Raw genomic sequence first — 26,548 nt, 5'->3', positions numbered from 1 at the left:
TAGATTAGTTCTGCTCTGCCAACAGGAGTAATTATCACTACATGCAGTAAAAAATAGCTGTAAGGATTTCTAAGTGAGTGAAGTACTGACCCTCTGATGAAGTCTTAATTCAACATCTATTACTGTCTTTTCCTAAGCCAGCAAGAGGGAAAAGAGCAATATCAGAGTCAAGAATGGAAGTTTTAATGTTTCTATGCATGACAACTTTCTTGTAAGGATCTTTAAATCCAGAGTCTTACTGAGGGTAGGCAATGCAAAAGGGCGACGAAGAAATTAAAGACCAAGTCAAAGCAAGAGGATGAGTACTCCTGTCTTCAGTAAGCAAATGAAAGCTACAAGGCTGTCTAGAGATTTTTTGGTTTCAAGTGTCACAACACCACAAGCAAGTTTTATTCTTCTTCTCACTCTTAGATAAAACGTACTAAATGGCAAATTACATTTTAAAAATAAACTAATGCACACAGGAAGAACACATCACTCGTAGCAAAGGAGTTCAGTTTTAGGTTCTGCATTTGGCCTCCTGTTCTGCAAATGATTCCCATTATTCAGATGACCAATATTTCCAAAGCTCTAAGCAGAAGTAAACAGCCAAATATTAAATACCTCATAATCCTTGCTTTCCAAAAGGTTAAAAAGCAGATACATTAATAAAGATGGAGGAGACAGCACACTGAGCTCTGGAAGAGGCAGGCTTATTATTAGTGTCTCAGCAGCTTACAGCCTATACCCTTAGTTCTTTGTATAGTCTCTTTAAGAACCGGTTTTGGGTAACAAAATATGCAAGACCGGTACCATTACATAACTGTGAAGAATTTTGCTAAGAAGTATGCTATGCAAAGAACAACAGGCATTCCTTAATTCAGAGAAGTAAGGAGTAGCTAGGGAGATCTGTAACACTATTAGCTTACTAGATGTGGGCATTATTTGAAGGCCTACACAACGCATAGGATGCTGCACAAACTATTAAACATATTAAATTCCTTTGAACCACTGCTAACAGTATGACTATTAATAGCATGTTCTTTATTTGCTCAGTTAATGTAGTAATTAAATATTCATGGAAAAGCTCTTCTTAAAATTCCTGACTACTATTCAATTGTGCCTATTACATTTTGGCTTGAGTATGAAAGGTTTGTTTATGTACATTTGCTCTTCTCTGTCCTTCAAAGGAAGAAAATGGAAACTGAAACTTGAAAAAAAGCTGAGAAAACACAAAGAATGCTCAGTTTTGATTAGTACTGATATGGAGTGAACAGAAGGGTGGGGGGGAAGCTCAGGGCTTGTTACGCATTGCTGACTCTCTCCTTGGCTATGCTGACACTATAGCATTGGTTAAGCCAGTGAGGGCAAAGAAACACTTAAATTCTCTTTGTCCCTTAAGTCAAAGCACTCCTACAAGCCATGAAACTGGCAACTTCTAGTCAATGGTCACTGAAATACATTCAGCAAACACCTTCCATGTCGTACCATGTGCATCAGAACAGGAGTCACTAGGCTGCCTGAAGCAGCAAGGACTTTACCTACTGCAAGACGAAAAATAAAAGCTTCAGCAAAGCACAGAGTCACTAAACAGATGGGAATTTTTAGATCATAGAGCCCCAGCTACAGGAATTCCCCAAGTGTAAATGGCAAGAGGCATGGGTAGGAGCTCAGGACAGCATCCTGTTGCAAAGGGCAGTTTTTTGGGTAGCCCTTTGTTCTCTACTAGCAAGACTCAACAAGTTTATTCTGCAGTATCTCTTCAAAAAGAACAGCAATTGGAACATAGTATTAAGTACACAAAGGAGACCAAGATTAGCTATGGGGTTCCTGTGCTTAGTTACCTTTTCAAATGGCTAGCTTTATCTGTCTTACATCCCAAAGTTGCAACCCTAAAATGTTTTTCGCTAAGGACCTCAGTGTTTCCAAAAGGGAACTTGGAAAACAGTCCTGGAGGAGAACAAGAATAGGGGGAAGACAGCAGCAAGGAAATAAAAAGAGCACCAAAGGAAAAGGAACAGGCACACAGTGGAAAAAAGGTTGGGAAAGAAAATCAAAATAGGCCACCAGAGAGAAAGATCCTGGAGGAAAGGCCACTGAAGTAAAAAGAGACTTGACTAGCTAATGATTACATTATGGGAAAACATTAAATAAAAGCCAAACACAAGAAAAGTATGTGTTAACATTTTTATGTTAAAATGCTTCAGGCTAAGCTATTTATGAAACTGTCATTTAAAGTAAGACAGTAGTCACTGTGCTGTAAATTATATTCACAGTTGTGACATGGAATACTGCTTTTGTAAGAGTCAGAACTGTAAAGGATACTAACTTTCTACTTGATGTTTTGTCATTGGTCCTAGCACAGGGTTTCTAACCACTCACATTTCAATTTAGTTGGTGAAATATTAGCAGGGGTATGAAACTGTTTTATAGACACAGAAACCTCAAAACCTACACCTATCTAATGTATTTAAACTTAAGGGGGGGGGGACACGACAGGAACACCCTAAAGCCTACAGCCTATCTGATATGTTGAGACAGCAATATAAATGGAAAGCATCAAATTAGCACTCAATGTTTTCATAACCAGAGAAAAAATAAAAATCACATCCACACTCAAACCATAAAAAACCTTACAGCTAGCGTATGAAACAGATCTTCACATTGGTGTTAAAGAGAACACCTAACACATTTGTTTCACATTGTTAGCTTGGCACACTAAAATGCTGCTTCCACTCTGTCTTAGTATCTTTTATTCATGACTGAGCTTGTTTTTTACAAGTCTCTAGTGTTGGTATAATAACACAAGCAAGAAGGCATCTTACTTTGCCTATACCTGTGCAAGGGAAATTAATTTTGGGGTGTAAGGACCCTTATGAAGGTATAGCAAAAGACTGTCATATAGGCTACAGATACAGAATTCACCTGAAGGATCCACATTTTATTTCAGTTCCACTACGGAAACACAATCCCTTTCACTATTTCTACCCCACCCCTAGAAATAAGCACTATTGATCTCATCATCTGAACTGGATCTCCTTTGTGAATAAACTGTGGCCCTAGTGCCCCAGACACAGGCCTTGCAAGGCCAGACCTGGATCTCAACTGTGTAACCCCTTCATGAAGATCTACAGTATGGATTTTTTTAAGGTCACTTTTCAAGTTAGCATGTACTGACTTGTTCTCTTCTAAGACTTTTCAAAGTCTCAAAAGCTGTCAACACTGAATCCTACATGGAAATTCAACACAACAGGGGGCAGGCAGGAAATCTTCATAGGATTAGTCAATGTCTATTAAAGTGGAACCTAACCAAAATAACTCCTGTGCTCTTCTGTTTCTTAACAGGAGATCATGTATTACGTCTGTTATTTCCAAGAGGAAGGAACAATACTCTTACTAACATTCATTAGTGTTAACATACATGATTCATTAAATACTTTAAATGTTTTCTTGAATTGCACATGAGTAGTCTTTCCCAAGCTCTTACGATACTGGAATAAATTCCTAGCAAGGCTTTAAGGATGTAAATACAGCTGTCTACAACTTGCCAAATACGAATACAGCTGTCCTCTAGTTACCTATTCTAAAAATCCACTGTTCTATTTTTTCTGGTGTGTCACTTCAGGTTTGCAGTTTATTACACCATGCTCTGTGGCAAGGACAGAGATTTCCGATACATTCAGATAACACTTCTCAAGGATTGCAAGTCAAGTAAGTAGAACAGCTAAGTCCAGAAGGCTAAACCACAAACGAGTGGGAATAGTCATGAAAGAAGAACAGATTCCAACAATAATTTTACAGGATAGGAAGTGAAAACTCAGTGCTCACAGTGTGTAATGACTACACTTTTACACTTTGCGATATTCTCTGGAGCATCAACATACTGACCTGGCACCAAATCTCATCTTTCCTTCACCATGTGTCATACAGTTCAGATCTCAAAAGTTGAGGAATGATGTTAAACTCTTTTAACTGGTCAAACATACACTTGCATGGAGCTTCATCTTTGTTATCAGGCTGAGAAAGTTACATGCTTCTAAAATCTTTATCACCACATATATGCATCTGAGCATTTCCCAGTAACGAGTAGTCTATTAAAAGTTAATTCAGAGTTTGCTTTACTGGTCCCAGATGCTCACAAAATTTTAAATAGAGCAATGGGTACCAGTTATATCTTCTTTTTCTGCTCAGTAGTAAAAGAAAATGACCTGCTAGAACATGTCAGAAAGTTTGCCTTGATCTACCAAACGAGCATCAGGTGTTCCACCTGCATTTCTGTCCTCAGTGAAGCCAAGGCTCAGACTAAGCGCTGCCTCTAACAGGCAAATAAACCACGGCAGAAAGCAAAACAGCTCAACCCTTTTAACTATTTAACAAGGTGGGTTTGCCCCACTCTATAGGAGGGGCTTTCTGCCTCACTGCCTTCTATTAAAGAAAACGAAGAGGGTGGCCCTAAAATCTGTATTGCTCTCCATCATGACAGTAAGGAAAAATGGTCATACAATTTTATAATATGACTATTGTAACTACATAAAATACAGTAAATTCATAGAAAAAGCAGCGGCTACCCTTACATGCCATCCCATTGTTAATGGAAAAATCATTTGTTATCTGAAAGGTTTTTTAATACATGTATTCAGGCGATTTCACCTCTAAAATGTCCTAAACTATAAACTTTCAGCACGTATATAAAGATTAAAGCAAAACAAATTCTAAGTATGATTAAAAATAGGGAATAATGATTGCCCCACATTATAAATAAATCATTACTAAGTAATCTAATTACTTTATTTACATAGCAATAAAAATTTATTTATCATCAAACCACCTATCTGCAGAAAAACCACCCCCCAACACATCAAACACCGGGAGGGGGGAAGCAGAAACAGGGCCTCCATCTTTTCCAGCCATGAGGCCACTGCACTGGCATGGTGACGATGGGGCACCGCCAGCACACCAGCTGCTGCTGGGCGAGAGAGGGCCCAGGAGGAACCAGCTGGGGACAGCCCCGGGGCAGCCGTTGCCCGCGGGGAGGGATGGAGGCCTCCGCCGTGGCTGCTCGCCCAGGCTGCAGGCCTTTAGGCCTCACGCTGCCCTTCCCACAGCCACCCGCCCTGCCAAACCTCTCTGACTGCTTCCTGGCGAGCCTGTCAGGACCCATACAGCACAGACAGGCTGAACGCTAGCCAGAATCAAGATGAAAGACTGGACTGGACGCAAAATCCTCCAGCGCCCCAGCAGGCCTTGTACTTCAGAGGTTTATGAAACAACTTCTGAGAAGCCAGTAAATTGGCTGGGACAAGACAAGGCCATCCCAAACATCCGCAAACCATAACCTTCCAAAACACCCGGCTCCGCGAGCGGAACCACAGGGCTGTTCATGCCCCCTCACCACCAGAGGCCTCAGCCCAGACACGCAAGTCCAGACCCTGCTGCCAGCACCACCTACACCTTAGGAGGCTTTGTTGAGAAAGGGAAGCCTAAGGCGCTACAATCCTACAAATGTTTAATGTTTCCAGCTAACACAGACCAGGTAAAGCAGTATTAGACACAGGTGGGTACTATACTACAGTGTGTTTTGTCAATGAGATTTAAATTCACAACCCTGCACAGACCGTGTTTTTAACCAGCACGTGCCTCGCCTCTGAGAACATGTTCTCAAACAGATGGTGTCACCCCAGGACCTGCAGGATCCACACTAAGTACAGAAACTTAGATAATTCGAGTGAAATAAATATATATATATTTCAACCTACAGTGAGGAAAAATGTTTAATACCATTTGTTCCATAAATTCTTACAATGCTTAAAACTGATGCTTTATCTTACATGCTACAGCAAGTCTTTCAGAGGAAAGATGTATTTCAATGATTTCTGGGACAGATTTTAATTTGGTCCAATCATTTGTAGTATTGCATTACCTCTAATGAGAGTTAAAAAGATTTCCAGTATTAATGACATGGCTTTTTGGAAATACTTAAAAGCTACTACACAGACCACACAGAAATTGAAGTTTTGGGGGCTTTTTAAGGGTGGGGGCACAAATCTCACAGAACACACTTTCTAAGTCAGGAAGTATCTCCCACCTTGCTTACTTTGCATAGGTTATCTACCACTTGCATTGGATAACTCTGTTTCCGCACTAGAAAGGACAGCAAATAATTTTCTCTTTATTGGGCCTCTCATATTCTTCCTCAATGTTGCCCCTTTTCAAAGCTGAAAAACCCTTCTTTTTTGATTGAACTGTTCCTTATTGTTTCATACCTTTGAAAACCTCTACCGGCCCTCTCTGCACCTTTCTCATTTTATTACATCCTTGTCAAAACAGGAGACCACAACTAGACAATATGGGAGCACTGTAGCTTATGCAGTAGACTGCAATGGTATAACGAGCCACAATGCATAGTAACATAATGAATGTTTTGGGTGCAAAACAAGCCTCTGCAAAGGCACTTTGCAAAAACCCTTGGGTCCTACATCTTCCACAGATGTCTATCGGAACAAATTACTGTACTGAAGAATCTGGTCCAGATGAGGATGAGATACTGAAGTAGATGAAAGACTGGTTTGATCCACGACTGCAATTCCTGTGATAATCAGGACACAGAAACATTAATAGTTCTCAACTTCCAAAAATTGTGAGGGGAAAATCAGTTAAAATACAATTCTAAAAACATAGAGGCTAATGTCCTTTTACCCACAAACTGTTTTCCACACAGACTCACTCTGAAATCCAGCCAGTGTTAGGCAAACTGCACACCATTTCTTCAGTGACATGTAACCTTCCTAATTCAGGAATTCAAAGTGAAACAAACATTGATATAATGCAAGACTTAGTAAGTTTTAGAACAAATTCTACCATCAGCAACATTAATTTACTACATCAACTTAAAGTCAGGTGACTCCTTATGAAGCTGCAGGTTTCCTTCCTTAAGGCGGCTGACAAAAAATGAAAGGTAAACCTGACACAAAATGTTTCAGCTCTGCATCATCATAGGTCCTTGCTGTCCAAAAGGCTGCATTCACTCACCCCAGCTGTCTGCCAAAATGAAATGCATCATTAAAGGCAGCCCAAATTTGTGTGGGAGATGTGTCAAAATCACATAAACACCTACTTCCACTAGTATGAATTAACAGCTGTGATCATTTCAGCAGAGGCAAATGAGTGAATGCTCATGGAAATTCAACTGTCACCTCTATATGTGGCCCATTTGATGTCATGGCTGACTCATATTGATGCCTTGCCTCACAGTAACATTTGAGGTACACCAATGAATGGTCCAAAACGTTATTTCAGAGGATGTCAATTTGGAATCTCACAAAGTAAAATGTAACTATGAGTGCAGTCTCCTGAGAAGGAAGGATATTTATGAAAAGAAGGAGAAAAAAAAAGTAGAATTAAAATCCTAGAGCACAAGTCAGTATTTATCAGATAGCCCAGAACAATAAAATGGCAAAAAACCCCAAATACTATGAAAGCCCTGCAGCAGAGTATAATTTAGAATTATCTGGACTTTCAGCCAATTTGCTACAGTACAATCAGGTTTTTAAATGGAGTACATGGGCGCCTGTGAGAAGTCTGCATAACTGAACCATACTATGTGCTGAGTCTTCAGATACAAGTATCACATTCTTCTACAATTCAATAAAGAAAATTATTCTTAAGTTACTGTAATATAGATGGTTGTTTCAAACAGCTCATTATAACCTACATAAAGGCAGGTTTCAGTAAAAAACGCAACATAACTGTTGAAAGATCTGGTCCTCAGTCTTCAGCAGGTAAAGTCCATGGGAGATCGTACAAGACCACACGTGAAAGCTACCTTTTCAACAAGACAGCAGCATGGAGCTCAAGATGTGGAGCAAGCTTAATGCCTCCCCACACAGTCTCCAGTGTGGTTTCTCAGATCCCACAATAACTAAACCCTCCAGCAGTGCAAAAGGCAACCAGCATACTGACAAAAAGCTTTTATATTATTGTCTATTGGCAGTTCCTGCAATATAGATTACAAAATCAAGGGGTGCTGGTGAAACAGCTGTAAGGAGCAGGGGGCAGAATGAGTTGTTGTGTATAAGATAGCTCCACTTACATAACTACCCAGGAGACTCTACTGCCAAATACCTTGCCACCAGATATTTTCACTTTTGCTGTATGATCACCTTGAGAAAAGGTCTACAGAATAATCTAAACAAAATAATAATTCCAATTATAAAAGTACAATGTGCTTTGAGTTCTGCCACATTATTCCAAGTGTCTGTAGATGATGAACTGTGTTAAGGATCATTTTAAAGTCATTTAAAGAACTCATCCCAGTCTTTATGCTACTAACTTCCAGCTAAATAACTTCAGAACGACAGTGCACATATATTGGTGACCTCATGAAAAGCAAATTTCCTGAACCACTGTTTAAAACACTTACAAAAGTTATTCCCCATCCCTGAAAGGACTGCGTAAATGGCTACTGTCAGTTTCATGCTCATATTTTCATTTCTCAAATTTACAAATTATATACACATCGGTGCTGGAAATGTTCTACCATAGAGGGGACCTGGGAACCACTAACATAGGAAGTCCTCATGCAGTGCTCTGCTGGTCTTCTGAACTTAGTGAAGGCAGCTGGATCCTGCCTGTTCTATTTATAAAATTAATCCTATTAAAATCATAAGGTACTCATACACAAAGAACAAATCAATTAAATATTTACTATTTTAGCAACAGTGCATGCTAGCAGGATGCAGAATTTAACTTGGTTTTATAAATACATACCTATTGTATTTAATAGACTCAACAAAATTAAGTTTAAAAAGGTTCACCAAAATCATAGCAAGATACTGGCTACTAGCATAAATCTACATCAGAAAAAAAAAAAAATCAACAGTCACTCTTGTCATAGCTAAAGAAACATCTGCATGAGCAGTAACCTATTACTGGTTTTGGCACTGATGCATACATAAAGGAAACGTAGCAACATAATGTAGGGACAGTGAAAGCATCTGCCTGCCTGCAAGCCATAGGCAAATATTTTTTAAAACCTATTATACAAAAGAACACATACAAAAGCAATAAGAACAGCTGCTATAACGTACTTTCAGACCTCTGAACAGACATCAGCTTGCTAAATTGCCTAACAGAACATCACTACAACACAAATGATTCTTTAGGTGTTTTTTCTAAATAACATTGAATGCAAACATTGGAGCTAAGCTGTAAGAATGTCTAGGAAGCCCAGATTTTATCTAGGAAACCTAGCTTTACATCTGATTCTGTTTAGTATTATTTTTAGCTGAATAGTCTGTAGAACAATACAATGAAATAAAAAAATACAATATGATCCTGGACGAGTTACTGTCTTCTAAAAGGTATAATAGTTTGGTAAGACAACAAAGCAAGTAGAGATTAGAAAGAATAACAAAATCAATATAAATGCAATTTGTAACTGGGAATTTATAACAACGACAGATCTTCCTCTGCCTCTCTATGGAGATGGTTTTCAGCACAGGACAAGCAATAAGAGTGATTTTCAGACAAGTGGACACAATAATACTGCAAGGCTGACTCTTGCCTTTAAGTCAGATAAGCAGAAGAGCAGCATGGAATCCCTGCAGCAAAAAAACAAACTCATTCGATTTGTTGAAAGAAGATAATATAGTCTGAACAACTAGACAGAAAAATTATTCAGCAACATCCTTTTGAATGGATCAGAATAAGTGAGACTGTGAAACAAGGGCAGGAGTGTAAATAGGCAAAACAATTAGAATAGACCCTTGCAACTAGTTTTCTGGCTATATTCTTCAGGAAATATATGTATTAATATTAATATTTGCTTTTTTTTTTAGAAACCAGCATTTTTCCGTTGTGACAATAATAAGCTACCTCTCAATATGTTTAAAAAAAATACTAGAAGTTAGTATAAAGTAGGGATCTGAAGTATACAGCCCAATTATTTAACTTTTGCACTGCTCATTTGTTTCTGAATGAACCACAAGAGCAGCTATGTGGGTGTTTTCTATACCAAGGACTGGAAACTCCTAAGTTTGTGACTCATTGTTCCCCAGCTGAGAATGGCCGTGCCACACATGACTGACCAAACTGACTGATCCTCTGAACGTGACTCACAGGTCTACCAAACCTCTGTTGAGATCCTCTGCCAGCCAGAGGCCACCCCATCAGGAGGAGAGCATCTCCATGTGTATTCTCGGCAAACCCTCCCACGGCGGCCACCCTGCTCAAGCCTTCCCACCTGCTTCAGAAGTCTCCTCCAGGCAGCAAGGGGTAGCAGTCTAACCTGCGGAGGCAAAAGTTATCCAAACACCTGCTAAAACCTGCTAAATGCATACACTGCCAGCGATAAGCAATGCAAACTGAAGTTCATAGAAGTCTGTTCTCTGTAATTCACAGAGAAAATTGCTCTGGAAGGATGGCAGGGGGACTAATAAGCTGTCCACCTTCTGTATTACTTTTTACTATGTCTGCCCTATCCACTTACGACAGCAACACCACAGTTAAAAGATGCAACTACTCCACACACAATTTATTTTTTAAGTAAAAAACAAGCAAAACCATCAACTAGATATCAGGACTAATATTTACCAGTCTATGTAAGCAATAAATGATTCATGTAACAACAGTTTAACAATTTTTTTTTAAATCACTAGATCTAACCAGCAGGAAGTAATTTCAACCTCAACAGATTTTAAACTTTTAAACTTCAAAGCACATTTTTGGGGGAGATCAATTAGCATGATTGCTACTGAAAAGCAGACTGAAAATAATGGACTTGAGGTCAACCCTGTAATGTCAGCAGAGAGTTAGAGTACAAAACAAGTCTTAGACTCTGGTCCAAATGAAATTCCCTCTTTAACACCAGTATGCCTTGCCACTGGAGGGTATTTCTGATATTTCTTTTCTGACAGCAGCAGAGAACTAGTAAAAAAATAAGTTGTCCTATCTCCATCTCTATTAAAGCAAGTCAAGTTACTGCCAAGTCTGTTAAATGTGGTAATTTCTTGAATGCAATAGAGGATGTTGAAGAACATGCGTAGGAAATCCAAGGACCTCCTAACACAACACAGAAATCACTTCTCCTTTTTGTCAGCCACTCCTGTTTTGAAAACTTTAAGTTTGATGATTAAAAACTCATATCCATTTCAAAGCCAGCCAGGGGCAGGGGAGGCGGGAAGGAAACATCTGCCATCCATTTATTTGTTCCTTCTAATTCTTGGAAGACTTCTACCTCCAAAGAAGGTTTTAATCATCCTAAGGCAATTAACAGCGTGTTATCATTAATACTAGGGGAGTAGACGTAACAGAAATAATTTTTCTAATGTTGATAGAAAAACCCACAAAGTATTTGGTCATCATGCATCTTTCCAGTGAATCTGTAGCTGCCCAAGATCTCTAGTTTACTTTCCCCTCGGGACATTAGCAAACTTTCAATCAATAATATTTCCAAAAAAGAAAAAAAAAAATTCAGACACAGACTAGGGTACAGCATTACTTCCCAACATGCAGAAATACCTTCGCAATGTCATAGACCACATCTAACATGTTTGTTTACAGGAAAAGGGACTCCTACTAAAACTGAGAAAATTCCACAGAAGCAAGCATCAGGAAATTCACTGAAACAGGCCGTATGTGTAGGTGATACAGGAGGGGCAACATCCCCATAAGAGAAGGAAAACAGCATATTCATTCCTGTCCTGCATAGAGACTTATAAGACTAAACACATTGATAAATGAATACAGAGACATGGTAATAATTGGAAAATAATATGACTAAATTGAAGAGTACAACAAATTTTAAAAGGAATTTCCCTAGTCAAAAATCAGTCTCACAACTACAAAAACTGAGTAAAGTTGAAGGAAACATAAAAGAGTGGGCCAGACTTTAGAGTGGAAAACTTTAATGATGGAAAGCATCAATGCAGCTAGAAAACTACGCAAAAGCCACCTCCTTCCCAGAAGCGTATTTCAGTTCTGAAGGGACATGTGAGGAAAATTATTCTGAAGTTAAAGGATCCAATACTGAAGTAAAATAACCACTGACCCAGATTAAGTTTTCATCAGTATCTCATCATGAAACAAATACTTTAAAATTGCTCTAGTGCTTCAAATTATATGAAACCATAAAATTGGCCAGCATAGTAGAATAAATATCACAGTAATTATTCAAATACATGTTCTCCATTAAGCCTGGAACTGCACGACAGAATTGTGATTTAGTCCCATGAGAATGCTTCACTATCACATGGGGAGAAATTATGTGAACCAATGAAGACAATAGATGCTTGTTTACAGGACATTTACTGACCATCTATACCTTGACTCTACTGAGCTTTCAATTACAGCACATCCACAGACTTCAGTGGAATCACCAGCTGGACATCGCCACTTTCTCTGCCTGCAATGCTTACGAATTATACCATGCCTATAAAGACTGTCTGTCGACAGAAAGCAAGCAAGTAAAACTCCAGAAACCCAAAGAAACAAATTGTAGCTGAATAAAATAGAGTTTCTAAGTAATCTCTGATAAAATTTGCTTAAATTTCCATCTAACCTGATTTATAGTTGCTACTAGCTACCAATATAATCCCTCAGGGACACCACGATACTGCAAATGCAAATCTCACAACATAGACACTTATTGTAGCGGTTGTTTCGCATTGAATATAAATAGTTCTCTCACCTCCAGCCTGGGAAGCAGAAATAAAATTATGACATCTATCAGCCCCTGAACAGTGAGTGGAGCTCAGCGGATAAAGAAAGAAACCATGGAGACTGATGCCTAACACAAGGGAGCTGCAGGATGAGCACACTGGCTAGCAGGGCTGGGTATTTCCGCCTTGCAAGCAACATAGATAATCAATCTGTGAAGTGCTTAAAAATAACTAACATTCCCATCCCCACATGCTCTCCCTCAGGACTCAACCCTAGAAAAATATTGCTCAAGCAATGCCATGGTGGCACAAACCTTCAGAGTTTGGTGGGAAGGGCAGGAATCAAGTGATGCTGCCTTTGAAAAGAACAAGTTTCCAGCATTAGTGGCTGGTTGACCCTGCAGACTCCCAGAACTAGCTTTCACCCTCACCACTTCCCACTAGAGTGATCTGCCCCATCACCTGTAGCAAGCAGCAGAACAGTTTTTTGGGGGGACACATGTTGGAAACCTCTGACTGCAATAGGAAGGAGACATAATCTTTTATAATAATGGACAAAAAGCAAAGCAATGACCATTTACAAAAAGTAGTGACTTAAAAGCAGCTCAAAATAGACCAACATGCAATCGCTGTTCAAGTGCTGACTGGTCCCTTGAAACCCCTGTGTTTGCTGGTCCTAAAAATGTAACTTCCACTCGAGCCTTCCTGCCCAGCGCTCTCACCTAGGCGGGAAGCAGCTTCTGGAGGAGACGTGCCCTCATCCATGTAGGAAACAGATTTCAGAGGATCTGCAGAGGGATGAGGCCAACAGGAACAGTGAAGACAACAGAGCAGGGAAAACAGCCAAAAGGAAGAAAGAGCATCAGGAAAGAAGTGAAAGAGGAAACAGATGCACTGGAGGGAGAAGAAAATACCAGAGCGAGGGGGAAGGCAAATGGAGAAGGTGAAAGTAATATAGTCCAGACTGAGGGGAGAAAGCACGAGCACAGAACAAGCTGCAGAACTGAGATGAGTCAAAATGAGGGAGAAGTAGAGACAAGAAGGAAAGAAGAGGAGGGGAGAGCCCAAACCTGTCAGAGCAATGCTTACTAATCAGAGAGCAGCCTGGGTTTCTGATAGATAAATAAGATCAAGCCACACAAGTCAAGGCAGAAAAATGCAAGAAACAGGGAAAACGGAAAAGAGCTGACAGGAAAGTGTAATATCATACAGAAATCCTAACATTTCAAAATCTGCTGCTTTTTCAAATCAAGATGAAAGGCATTTTAATTTCATTAAACTTTAACATGACTTTATTGAAACACTGGATTTTGAGGTCAAACTCTAAAAATATTCAGCACAAAAGAGGAAAAGGTAAATACTACTGCATTTCTTTTCCAAAGATTTTAAAGAACATCTCCCAAGAATGGCATTCCTGCAAAACCTTTTGAGGAATAGTTTTCCTGTATAACTGCTCCACCATGAATTTTACAAACAGCATGAGGTGAAAGCACTGTTCCTCACTGGAATGAAAAAAGAGACATCACTTAAGTTTGGAAATAAGACTCCTAAGTGGGTTAGCAAAACATATTTGTGGTCCTGCATGTTGAGCCACAAATTCTGAAACTACCTTTAAGACTTAGAGAGCCATTCCCCACACCTGCCCTCCTACAGCATGGAAATGGCGATGAGTTCTAAGCCATAAAGACCATGTCCTTAATTCATATGATAACCACCATCAGGAAACCTACACAGAGAAACCCCAGCAGAACACCAGCTCTGCCCCAAAGGAGAACATCTCAGCCTTCCTTCACCGCTAGTCAGAGGCCACATGCATTCATGGCCACTGTTATACTACTGATGGAAGAAGGATCTACTCCTCAGGCCTATTCCTAGTGAGGTGACCTAAGAGACAATGTTCTAAAATACATTTCCTTCCTGTTTCAGAAGGGTTTTTTTTTTATTAGCAGTTTTTTTCTTATGTTTCTCCCATTGGCCATGGCAAACAATTTACAATTTCTTTTTTAAAAAAAAAAAAAAACCACCACCCTCCAAGGATACTTGTCATTATAACCAGGAATCCCACAGATAACTGCAAAAGATATTTTTTTCATAATAGTTACATATTTTTATATATAATATTTATATATAGTTAAATAATTTTTAACACTAGAGAATAATTCACGTTACATTTATTACTGCTAGAGCTCTGTGCTCTTGAAATAGTGTGATATGCTATGGGACTTACAAGCTACAAAAACCTAAATTCTCAGAAAAGAGAATGCAGATAGTTTAAATTAAGCAGATTCCCCAGGGTCCCATGAATCTAAGCAATTATAGCTAGGAAGACACACAAATTTGAAATATGCACCAGTCAAGAGTTTCTCATGAAGAGCAGCCCCCCTGTTCTCAGCATGGCTCAGCCATTCCTGCATCACACCCTCTCCCATCACCATGTCTGCATTCGCATGCAAATCACAGGTCCCAGTCAGCAAAGGCTTTCATCTCAGCTAATCAATTTACCAGGGTCTTCCGCAGGAAGAGAAATCTTTAGGACTCCGATACAACTATAAAGGCATTCCAATAGGATTACTGGAGTAATTTCTGTAACGCTTCATAAAACCTGCAACAGCACAGAGACAGTAGCTACAAGCCTTTTCTAAGGCACAGTCCTTCTAACCAGCAATATTGCTTAAAGGCATCACTGAGAACAACAAATGTGGAGTTAAATCTCAGGTTTTACAAAGATTGCCATCTGTTCAGCATATTTTACAGTGAAATCAGCAGCCTCAGCACAATCCACATAGAAGATGCATCACCATATTCAGTGCTGCCAGCCACAAGTGCAAACTGAATGAACACAGACCCTGAATAACTTTCTCATGACTACCTGTAGTGATTCACACCAAGCCACAGCAGTGGGCAAATTCATGCTGCCCTTTGTGATGGATAAAAAGAAGATCAGGACACAACAGGGACAAGCAGAACTCAAAAGGCTTGGGTGAAACCCATTCAGGACTCACAAGAAACCTCAGGACATTTACACACCTGGTAAAGACCACTTAAGGTTTTAACATATTCTCCACTTTTAAAAATGTTCTAGGAATTCCCTAGAATCAAACAGCCCTAAGAGGACACACTCACATCCCAAACAAGCCCTCTGCACCAGACAAGGTCCAAAAACCATTACTTCATATCAAGCATCCCAAAACCTAAGCAAGATCCGCAAAAAAAAAAAAAGAAAAAAAAAAAAAAAAAAGAAGGTGGGAAATCAAAGCTCAGCAGGAATTTTCAATATTTAAAAATAAGCAATTGCCAGCTCAGAGTAGTATGAGATACAACCTGAAACCCTACATTGCTCTGTGCACACACTGAAAGGGTAAACCACTAAAAGAAAGTGAAACTTAAATGTTTCCTTACACAACCTGGTGCAATTTAGCAAAACTAGTACTGCTCTGAAATGCAAAACTTGAACTGCCAAGTAGTGTGAACAGGTTTTCAAAATAGCTGCCTAAATACAAGTGTGGTTTTTTTAAAGCTTGGCAGAAATCCCTTTTTAACCAACCGGACATCAACTGACCATGAGCCCAAAGGCAGCAACCAGCAAGGGCACTTCAGGGAGTCTCAGCCTTTCTATTTTGAGAGTAAAAGAAGGTACAGGCAACAGCAACTGTTCAAACGTTCTCTCTGGTGTTTCCTACTTTTTACTTATTCTCCAGGAAAAAGAAATTTAAAGCTTGAGCTAAATACGACTGATAAGTGTTTACCCTGACTTAGAGTTCACATGGTAGTACTATATACGATCACCATACTTCCATCCAGAGATACCTAAAATCTGACAGGTACCTAAGTGCAGTGAAGGTGTGCTCCTCCATCTACCATTTCTGCACTGGAGTCAGGCATATTTAATTATAGATCCTGAGGAAGTCAGAGGGAAAAACAACACGGCCCTCATGGCCTTGTATCAACTGATGTAAGGCATCACTGCTACATGGGGTAGTAGTTGGTGGGAATTTGAAGTCAGTCACTGGAACACGTAAGTATAATTTAAATCTTGACTACCAACAAAGCATAACGAACTACACAGGCCACAATAATGCTGTCATTATTACTCTATTAATTTAGTTTGGCCATACAAACTAATGCCCAAATGCTAAAATTTCTTTTTAGCATCAAATGTCCTACACAACAATGAAGTGAGGCTGCTTTGACAGACAAAATTTTCAAGGGCTGAGCTTAAATCATTCTGCTTTAGTTGACTATAAGACTCCTTTCTGTGTAGAAATTATCTGAATGCAGGAATAAGCAGAGGTACAAAGTATCCTAAGCATAGATTATACATTACATACCCTTATAGAACTCAGAAACAAACAGGTAAACTTGATGGTATCAAGGATTAAAGGACACATCTAAGGATTTTGGAAATATGAATATGAATCATCTTGCCCCGCTAAACTACACCAGTTTAAAAAATGCCTTAAGAAATGTTTTTTGTGTTTTGCATTTTTTTCAGAAAACATTATAACAATGTCAAATACACATTTTGTTTCTTTTGCAAAGAAATCATCATATTTTATGTATCATTCAAAATAACTTTCAAGTGATTTTTAGAGGGATAAAACTAGTGAAAATAGGTAATGACAGATTAACTGAATCTCTACTAACCAATTATAAAATAAAATTCTGATTGAAAGCAAAGGCAATTTACAGGCCTAAAATATTTCGGATTGTAGTACAATACAAGACAGCTGAACTTAAAATATAATACATCTTCCTCTGTTCGCAGAGACACCCATGTAATGCAGGGCATGAGCCAGGACTTCCCTGCCTGCGACAGGCAGTGATGCACTTGGGTCTGGAGGTGATCTCCCGGGGCACACGGCAGGCATGCAGAGGGGAGCACGCTCCAGGAGGTTTCCTTTGCAGCCACAGGCACTTGCTCCATTCCCATCCAGGTCAGCTACTGGTCAAGGAGCCAACATCACTTCACCAGAAGTCTCTTTCCCTGCCCGTCTCTATTTTACCACTTTCAAAGTGTGTTCTCAAAGTCCTTCCTGCCCATGCCTCTCACCAGCCTGCTAGCTGCTGCTCCCAGTTAACCCTCCTCCCCAACAGCCACACGAGCCAAGCTCAGGCTCAGCTACGCCAGGACCTGCCAAGTCCCCACCGATATGGCCATGACATACACACCACCACGCTCCTCCAGGGTCCTCCCCATCACCCCTTAACCACCAGCAGCTGCCTTGCCTCGTACATTGCAGCCCTTGCCTTACCCTCTGTACTTCCTTCTTTACACCTAAGATTCAATCTTTACACAGACAATTTAATGAACTCTTTTGACCTTCAAAGGAGAGGGGGGAAAAGAATGTGTGCAAAAATTCTAAGATCCTCTGTCTCACTAGTGCGCAAATTGCACCAGCGTATTGCACTAACCCATCCAGATGTGCAGTGCTGCAGCCTGGTAAATAGCCTCCTGGACCTCACGGTCCCAAGACAGTACGTTGTAACTAAGAGCAACACGCCACCATTAAACAATAATGCCACTGTCATTACAGAATGACAGCATATCCAAGACTGGTTTTCTGTACTTACCTCGGGATAAATCTTAAACTGATTTTTCCTGCCCTCTCTCTAAACCCCTAAGTGTCTTGCTTTCTGACCTCCCCCCTTCAATCCAGCTTCCCAACTTCTTCTGACCATTCACTCTACCTCATATTTGTTTGTTTCCTCCTACTTCCCATATATTCTTCTTATATATCCTTCTCTCTCCCCTTGAGCCCTCTTGATTTATTAGTTTCTTTCCATAAGCAGTCCTTCAACTTGCCAGTATCACAGGTCTCCCACCTTTGTCAGACAAGTCTCAGAAAATAACTCTGCTTCTCCCACATGATACAGCAGCATGCCATACACAGACATTAATTTAAATTATCCACTGCTGGCATACACTATAGCCTCTGTGAGAAACCAGTATAAATATTTATCCTGATAACGCATTAGACAGCTTCCAGCATACTAAGAGCTTGTGCAGGAGGGGACATTTGAGACAATTCTTGGCAAGGTACATATGCTGCATTTAATAACTGTATGATAAATATAGCATGCAAAATAAGCTTTACAGTACGGTGCAACTGCAGTTTTCCTTTCCCCCCAACCAAAGAGTCAATGTGAATCAATTAAAAAAAAAATATCAATACATCAGTTTTCAAATACTATTTTCTCCACCTTCTTAAGGCAGGAAGAATTACCTAGAAAAACTGGGTCACTATTTTATCAGTTGCTTTTCTTAGCACAAAACATAGAGGTCATATTAAGGGTTTGTTTTGAACAAATGTCTGTTCAAAATATTTTACCAAGTCCAACATGTGTAAGATATGCACATGTGCACATAACATATATATAGATAAATGTATCTTTTATGGATAATATATATATCTTATAGCCAACACAGTTTTCATTTAGATGAATAACAGAAATGAAGTTAAATGTGGTAAAGACATTTAGTGGACTAAGTACCAGCAAGTAAGCAAAGAGATTGAAAAAAACTGAAAAGTTCAAAAATTATTTTACAAATAATTATATGGAATATATACACTCAGGTTTTAAAAATTCAAAAAGATGGGGTTTTTTTGAACACATCTCTTCTTTCTACACACTGATAAAAACTGAACCAGTTCCCAAACTCTTGTTCAAGCCCAAAAAGTTTTGCAGTTTCAGAAAAAAATGTATTAATCTAAAAGTATCTTTCTGGTACTTTCTTAACTTAATAACCTAGCACCTAACATAACAAGCAAACACAGAGTAAGAGTTATTTTGCACACCAGTTCTCTCAAAGATCTCTCTGTCCAAGGAAAACAGGTTACTGATATCCCATGACTCCTGGGAAGGGCCACAAACACCAATCTGAATCTCTTTCATTTTCTCATTTAGCTCACCTGGTCCCTCCTAAGATCCAAGGCCTAAATGACATCATTATGCACAGAGCTCAGCACATCCACTCACATCCCACTCCTCTTTTAGATAAGATGCCGAGTCAAGAGGCAATTCCCATTTCCTCCTTTGCAGAGCCACATGGCATATGAAGTTTGATACCCTGACGTTTGGCACATGAGAGCTAAGCTGAAATTTGGAAAGGGGGGAGGGGGAGCGGGGTGCAAGTGCCATGACTGTGGGGAGGCACACATGAGGGAAAGCACAGGGAAACGTACCCACCTGCGGGAAGCTTGCTAGGTAGGATGGTGGGATGCACGCTCACCGAGTTAGGAGCAGAAGATCATGGTTCCCTTTGATGGGGAAGCTCCAAGCCAAGGGCAGGATAAGAGGAAACGGAGAGGTATGCCTTTCAGCACACCCACATCCTGAGGCTACCTGATACCACTGTAACCAAGAAAAATAAACTCGCACTCAAAAGCTCAGTTGCCACTCAAAAATATAATGTGGATGACAAAGATAATGAACTTCCTTTAGACTACATGGCTACTCCAAAAAAAGTAACTCCCTAAAATTAGAAAACATTTGAACTTTTAATACAAAGTGAGGGATATTTTGTTTATTTTTATTAGAATAATAGGAAACAGTTATTTTTAATATTTAATCTATGTCAGCATCCCCTTTAGTAAACTCCCATGCCAGCACTGAATTAAGTGCAGTCTTCCTGTTTAGCAATCTCTCACAAGTTAACCAAATGCCTTGCAAAAACCATTTCAAAACCAGTTTGCAAAGTACTAAAGATAAGCATTAAACAGATGACATCTTCTGCAAATCCATTGTAATCCATTGGTTTAGGCTTTATACTTCTGGTGATAAATTACTTAAATTCTTGTATGTTTATGATTAAATATTAGGATCAGTAATCTCTGTTATGGATCACTTTATTTGTATTATTTTCACCAGCCTAAACTAGCCAAGAGGAGGCATCTGACAGAAGTGAATTGCTACAGTGAACAGCTCCCATGAAAGATGCAGATGCTGAGCTACCACTCTCCATCCTCCATCTCACTGTCACCAAGCACGGATGTTACACTTCAGGCGCAGGGGAAACCCTACAAATCACTAGCATACCAGTTACATCTCTGCAATTCCTTTAGTACATTCCCTCTTCAGCTCCATTCCCACTAGCTGCAAGGTTTAGTGCTTCTTCACATGGTGCCTGCAAATAAGACTACTTTCAAAACACCAACACTCGAGCCTGAAACAGGCAGTCTCCCCTATAGTTAAAGGCCAAATGACATTATTTCATCCAATTTCCAAATTTCCTTTTCTGGTGGCACATGCGCTGGTTGAAAATAACAACCAACGATACCAGCTTACAGGAGGTCAAACAGCAAAGCGGTTTTGGGCCTTGACAAGAGAGCAATTAGTAGAGGCAACACTCTCCTGTTCTGTTCAGTCACGGGGGGGGGGGGGGGGGGGGGGGGCGGGGGGGCGGGGGAGCCTGGACATAAATGTCCCTGAATCCAAGCGTTTCCAACCTCATACAAAGCCCATGTGCAATTTTTCACAGGGCACCCAGCACTGAGACGTGCCAGCTTCTCAGACAGGAGCCAGGCAGCATTCAGCTGGCAGCCTGGAGGTCTAAGCTTCATCGGGGCAAAGCAACAACACTCCTCATCCTTTACATACGCAAGGTTTATACTTTCACATCTGAGGCTTACTTTCTGGAAAGCATAACTGACTGAATCGGCTTCTGTTCTTCAAAGGACAACTTCCACTAACCAAATATAAATTTTTCATAAACACACAGTAATGCAGATGAAAACAGCCAGCATTCAAATAGCTCCTAAACCCAATGTTTTGTAATCTAAAACCACAAAGACACTTCTTTTACACAGGCATTGTTATCTCCAAAAAGGTAGGGGAGCTGAATCCACAGATTTCAAATATATAAAACAGCCCACACACAAGAACAGCTGTGACACAAGGTGCGTGGCCGGCGGTGGGACAAAGGCACGCAGTTCCCGTGCTAGCCATAAAAAACAACATACCCACTGCCATTTGGCCAAGCACGTGTCTGTGTTGCAATGCTGAGCACCACCAGTCTCAGTTTCTATTCCTGCCCCCAAGGGCCAGCAGCAGCCGGGTGCTTACAAAGCAAAGCAACAGTGCTTCTGTTTGACTGAACAAGGCTCCGCCAAAAAGCAGCATCTGAAGCAGCAGCATCTGAAGCAGCAGCATCAGTCACAATCCCTCTGCATTTCTGATGCAGTTTATAAGGGGTTACCAAAGTCTACTGAGCAAAGCTGATGAGCATCACTGACATCTGATGTGCCACATTCATTCTGAAAAAAATAAATACGTAACGAAATGGAAAAGACACTACTCTTTTGTGTCAGAGGCCTGACATCTACTCCCAGGTCTGCCTGAAGCACCATCTCTCACTTTCCTGTTCTTTGGCACTGCCACACTTATAACTAACCCCCAAGACACGAAAACTTGGTTCATAAAGGCCTGACAAATGTCAACGGCAGTACAAGACAAAGCTAAAATCACACAGTCTGCCTTCCACAAGGCCCATTCATGAAACCTTCAGCCACCCTTTTCATTCTGGTTTTATTGCTCAAAAACCTGTGCAGTAAGAATCCCCTGAGCCATTCTAAGATTTTGCAGCAGAACACAACATCAGATCAGGGAGTACAGGAGCTGCAGCTCTATTCTAGAAGATGACAGATAAGGGCCACATGAGGTTCAAATGGTTCAGCTAACCAGCGCAGACACAGCAGCATACTGAGGCAGACTAAGCAGTTGGTGGCCAAGATGACTTCCATCCTAAGGCCCACTCTGCTCTGGCACCCCATGCCTCTGATGTCTGCAGGTCACTAGCCCGCAAGGAACAGGAGAGTTAACTAGTGTTTCTACGAGACCCCGAGATCCTATCATGCAGCAAACTTATTAGTTTACTGACAAGTATTATTCTGACAAAACTCACAATTTAGAGTTCATCTCCAAGTAGATTTCACCAAATAATAATCTTCAGGCTTCTGAGACTTCAGCATTATTGCTAAGTGCTTTCTGCAGCCTTAGCAACAAACTACAAGCAACTTGCAGAATTTCAACCTGCTGCATTTTTAATAACAATATCTGAAATTTTCACTGAGTGATCCTCTCCAGCAGAAAGTATCTCCCCCAAGAGGCTTTTCATTAAACCCCACAGAAACTCATTAGGATGGCCAACTCGATCTCACAGAAAACAAAGGTAACATTCCCAGTAAACTTAATGCTGTGGAGAGTTATTCATTATAGGTTTTGATCCAGCAACAGTTTCCTCTATTTCAAGGGTGAAATCAGTGTAGGGCAGAAATGCACCAGTGGACAGAACAGTCTGCAGCAGGTTCCTCAGGCATAGAGGAGGAGGCAATTGTCATAGCTGTGAAACAATTCCAGTAGCTACACCAGACATTTATTAAGCTCGAGTTCAAAATACGCATTATAAGTAATCCAAGATCTACAGTTATAATCATTGTTCAAACGCACTGTGAGAAATAAATATTAATCTATTCCCAAACCTGCTCTACGAAAGATGACAGCAGAGTGTTTTGATACTTTTCAGTAGACAGAAGGAGACCACCACGGTTTTAATTCATCAAAAATAAAATTAAGTAATACTGGTCCAGACAAGCAACAATAATCTCCAACTGAAGTTGATTCAATGAGTTAGCTATTCAGAAAATACTGTGTGATATCATGAGGACAGCTTTCTAGTTCATTAAAAAAAAAAATAAGAATCTGTTTTCATACTTTATATCCATTCTAAGCAGGGCAAGAAACCATTTCCAACAGTTCATATGCAAAGTATTTTTAGTACTGCAAGCTCAACTGAAAAAAAAAGGTCAGTTTGGAAGCAATCAGTCTAACTATAATGAAAATATAAACCAGGGCTCCGGCACAGTTTAGCAAGTCCTGAAACTCACTGCGTCCGAATGGTGCAGAGAGAGAACTTATCCAGATGTCCTCCATTCGGAGGAGCCCACCCTCTGCATCTCTCCATCGCTCAGATACAGGACTGCCTCCGCATGTGCAATGCAAGCAGGCACTGGAGCTCTCGGGTCCCAGGGGACAGCCTGTAGACCATCCACGGCTAGTACAAGGGTCTGCGAGTTTTTGGTCTGATAGCTGAAATACACCTGACACTTTTTTTCCCTTTTTTGCACGGCGGGTTTACAGAAAACGTCCCCGTGGTAGTAAAACATAGCTTTATATATATATATATAAAAAAGAAATTGTAAAGAAAGGAAATAACCGGCTTTGCAGGTAAATATGGACAAAGAACGTTCTTCCCAAAAGCCTAATTGTCTACTGCCGCTTTTCGCCGGTGTCCTGAGAGTGAACGGCGATTTTTATTCCTGCGAAGCCAAAGCAGGATCCCGGGGCTGAGGCGTTACAATGTTTCAGTTTCTCAACGCTGCAAAACACACGAAAGGCTCACAAGTTCAGCGTCCCCCCCGCCATCTGCCCGGGGAAGCCGTAGGTGTGCGCGGCGCAGCCACAGGCAGCCATGCACGTATGTGTGTGTGTGACTATACAGCCCCTTCTCACTTGACTTATTCATCTCATCTCAGTATCTGACACCAGCTGTGCAGGGCACAGGGACAAAACATCCGTCCCAACTAAAAAAAAAACGCATTTAAAAGGAGATTGGTTTGGAATTAAGCTTCATTATCAGTTAACCACAACAGCAATTTAAAAAGGTAAATACAAAAGGGTCCAAACAAAAGGAGCTAGCACAGCACAGGCAACCAGCTCTCAGGAGCGCGGTTTTCCATCGCTGGTCACTCTTGAGCGCTCGGCCCCGCGGGTCGCGCAGGGATGCGGAGGCCAGCTGGCCAGTGCTGCCGGGGCCCCGCTCGCCCTGCAGCCCCCTGGGCCGCCCCTTTGCCGGTCGGGGCAGGCTCCGCTCCGCTCCCGCCGCGCTCCCCAGCTCCCGATGCCCTCGCCCTCCCGGTCTCCCTCCCCCTCGCGTACCCAGGTGTAACCAGAGAAACTAGAAGCCAGATTCAGTCTCCATCCCAAACTCCTCGTACCAGATTGTAACGCACAGAGAAACGCCGCGCTGCTGGCCCTGGAGCTGCGGCCGCTGCCGGGACCTTCTCCTCAGCGCGGCCGCCCCGACGTGAGGGGCCCGAGCGGCTCCCGGCGGGGGCTCGGCCAAGCTCCCCCCAGCCGCCCCCCGCTGCGGGCTCCGAGCCCTCACGGGGGTTTGGGAGCCGAGAGCCCGGAGCTCCGGTCGCGCCCCCTCCCACCGCCCGGGACGCGCCGAGCCCGGGCGGCCGCAGGGCGAAGGGAAGGAGCCCGGCGGGGCTCAGACCGGCGGCAGCCCCAGCTCAGCCCACGGCCCAGCGGGAGCGGGCCCGCCCGCGCGGCGGCAGCGGGGACCTGCGGCGGGGACCGCGCCGGGCGCGGGGGCTCCGCGCCGCCCGCACCCCGCAGACAAAGCGCGCGGAGACCCCGCGCCGGGCGGGCAGAGGGGCCGCACCTGGGACATCTGCGGGCGCAGGTTGATCTCCTTGAGGTTGATGGAGTGGCTGCGCAGGTTGTTGAGGAGCTGGCAGAGCAGGACGCCGTCGCGCAGCGTCTGCGCCAGGTCGAAGACCTGGGCCGTGTCCCAGGTCACCCGGTGGTTGGGCGGCAGCACCTTGCAGCTGATCAGCCACTGCCCGCACTGCTTCCAGGGCTCCATCCCCGCCACCGCGCCGCGATGCTGCGGCCGCGGCGGCCCCAGCTGCGCCCTCCCGCCGCCGCCGCGGCCGGCCCGGCCCGCCCCGCCCCGTGTCCGCGCCCGCCCCGCCCCGCCCCGGGAGGCGGCACCGGCGGGTCCCGGCCGCCCCCGCCTCGCTCAGCGCCTGCGGAGGCGGCCGCGCCGGGCCCGTCCCGCCCGCGGAGCGGCTCTGCCCGGTGGCTCCCGCAGCGCGGCCGGGGCGGGGCCGGGCCGGGCCCTTTATTTTCGCTCTTCGATCCGTTCGCTGGGGGCGAGTGCTCGGTGGTCCCGGCCGCGGGCTCCGCGCAGGTGCCCCAGCTCCTGCTGGAAGTGACAGAGAACGCCCCACGGCACAGGTCGCTGTCCCCTCCGCTCTCCCCTCCGCTCTCCCCTGAAGCATTCTGCATTAAGTCTTGAATTTTGTCTGCGCTTTAAATAACGTTGAAGAAAAAAAAAATAATAACGTGATAGCTTCCAATATGCATTCAGGCAACTTCAAATAAAAAATATGCAAGTCATTTGACATTTCTAAAGGTGACAAACTCCAAAAATAAACCCTACAAACACCCAAGTTCACAATGCCCTCCACACCTCAAAAGCTAGCATTTCCTTTGGATTGCTGATACAGTGCTGAAAACTTCCTTTCTCAGGAATAAATTTTTAAAAAGTCACTTAAAGTGATATAAAAACTGGTTTTCTCCTCATTAAAATACTTTTTTTAAAAAAAAACAGAGAACACTGGAAGTACTATTAATGTGTAAAGGGGGGTGATCCACAGTCCAGGGTGAGAAAGCTGCCTAACAGCAAAACACTTAACATAATTATTCAAGATAGTCTACAACTGTTCCCGGTTTTCACATCTCCTCTGTTAAAAGCCTGACATTTACTGCTTTCTGAGCTCAGAATAATCCCACAAATGCTTTTTATAATTTCTGAAAGAATTAATACAGGAGTTCTGGGAATTTATTGCAGAAACTGGGGCCTAGCAAGTGATTTGCATGTTTCAGTAAGCTTAAAATGGTGCTTCCCTTTTTCATTTTTTTTTAAACAGGTGATATGTCTGCCATCCCAGGTATTTTCCTGAGCAGACAGCGGTATTAACTTCAAATCATGAGTGCAGGGCTGCAGAACATGCCACAAAACAGCTCACTGCTTTGCATCGCATTCACCCAAGGAGGAAAACGTGGCCCTCAAAGTAAGTAGGATCCAGCTCCATCACATGTACCACCTGTGCCACCACCCAGCA

General features: G+C 42.1%; 1 protein-coding gene across 2 annotated transcripts in view; it reads right to left on the bottom strand.

Moving 5' to 3' along the window:
• The window catches only part of VAV3 (vav guanine nucleotide exchange factor 3), a 171,316-nt gene extending 145,960 nt beyond the window's left edge, over positions 1–25,356 (bottom strand). For both annotated transcript variants that reach the window (XM_055724411.1, XM_055724412.1), the window contains exon 1: positions 25,081–25,356. In XM_055724411.1, coding sequence (XP_055580386.1) covers positions 25,081–25,284 — 204 coding nt within the window. In that variant the 5' untranslated portion in view covers positions 25,285–25,356. The remainder of the gene's footprint in view (positions 1–25,080) is intronic.
• Between the last annotated feature and the right edge of the window lie 1,192 nt (positions 25,357–26,548).

The sequence above is a fragment of the Falco cherrug genome, chromosome 12 (assembly GCF_023634085.1).
Source record: "Falco cherrug isolate bFalChe1 chromosome 12, bFalChe1.pri, whole genome shotgun sequence".
Taxonomy (NCBI): domain Eukaryota; kingdom Metazoa; phylum Chordata; class Aves; order Falconiformes; family Falconidae; genus Falco; species Falco cherrug.
The sequence above is the reverse complement of the archived record's forward strand: the minus strand, read 5'-3'. Positions and strand labels throughout refer to the sequence as shown.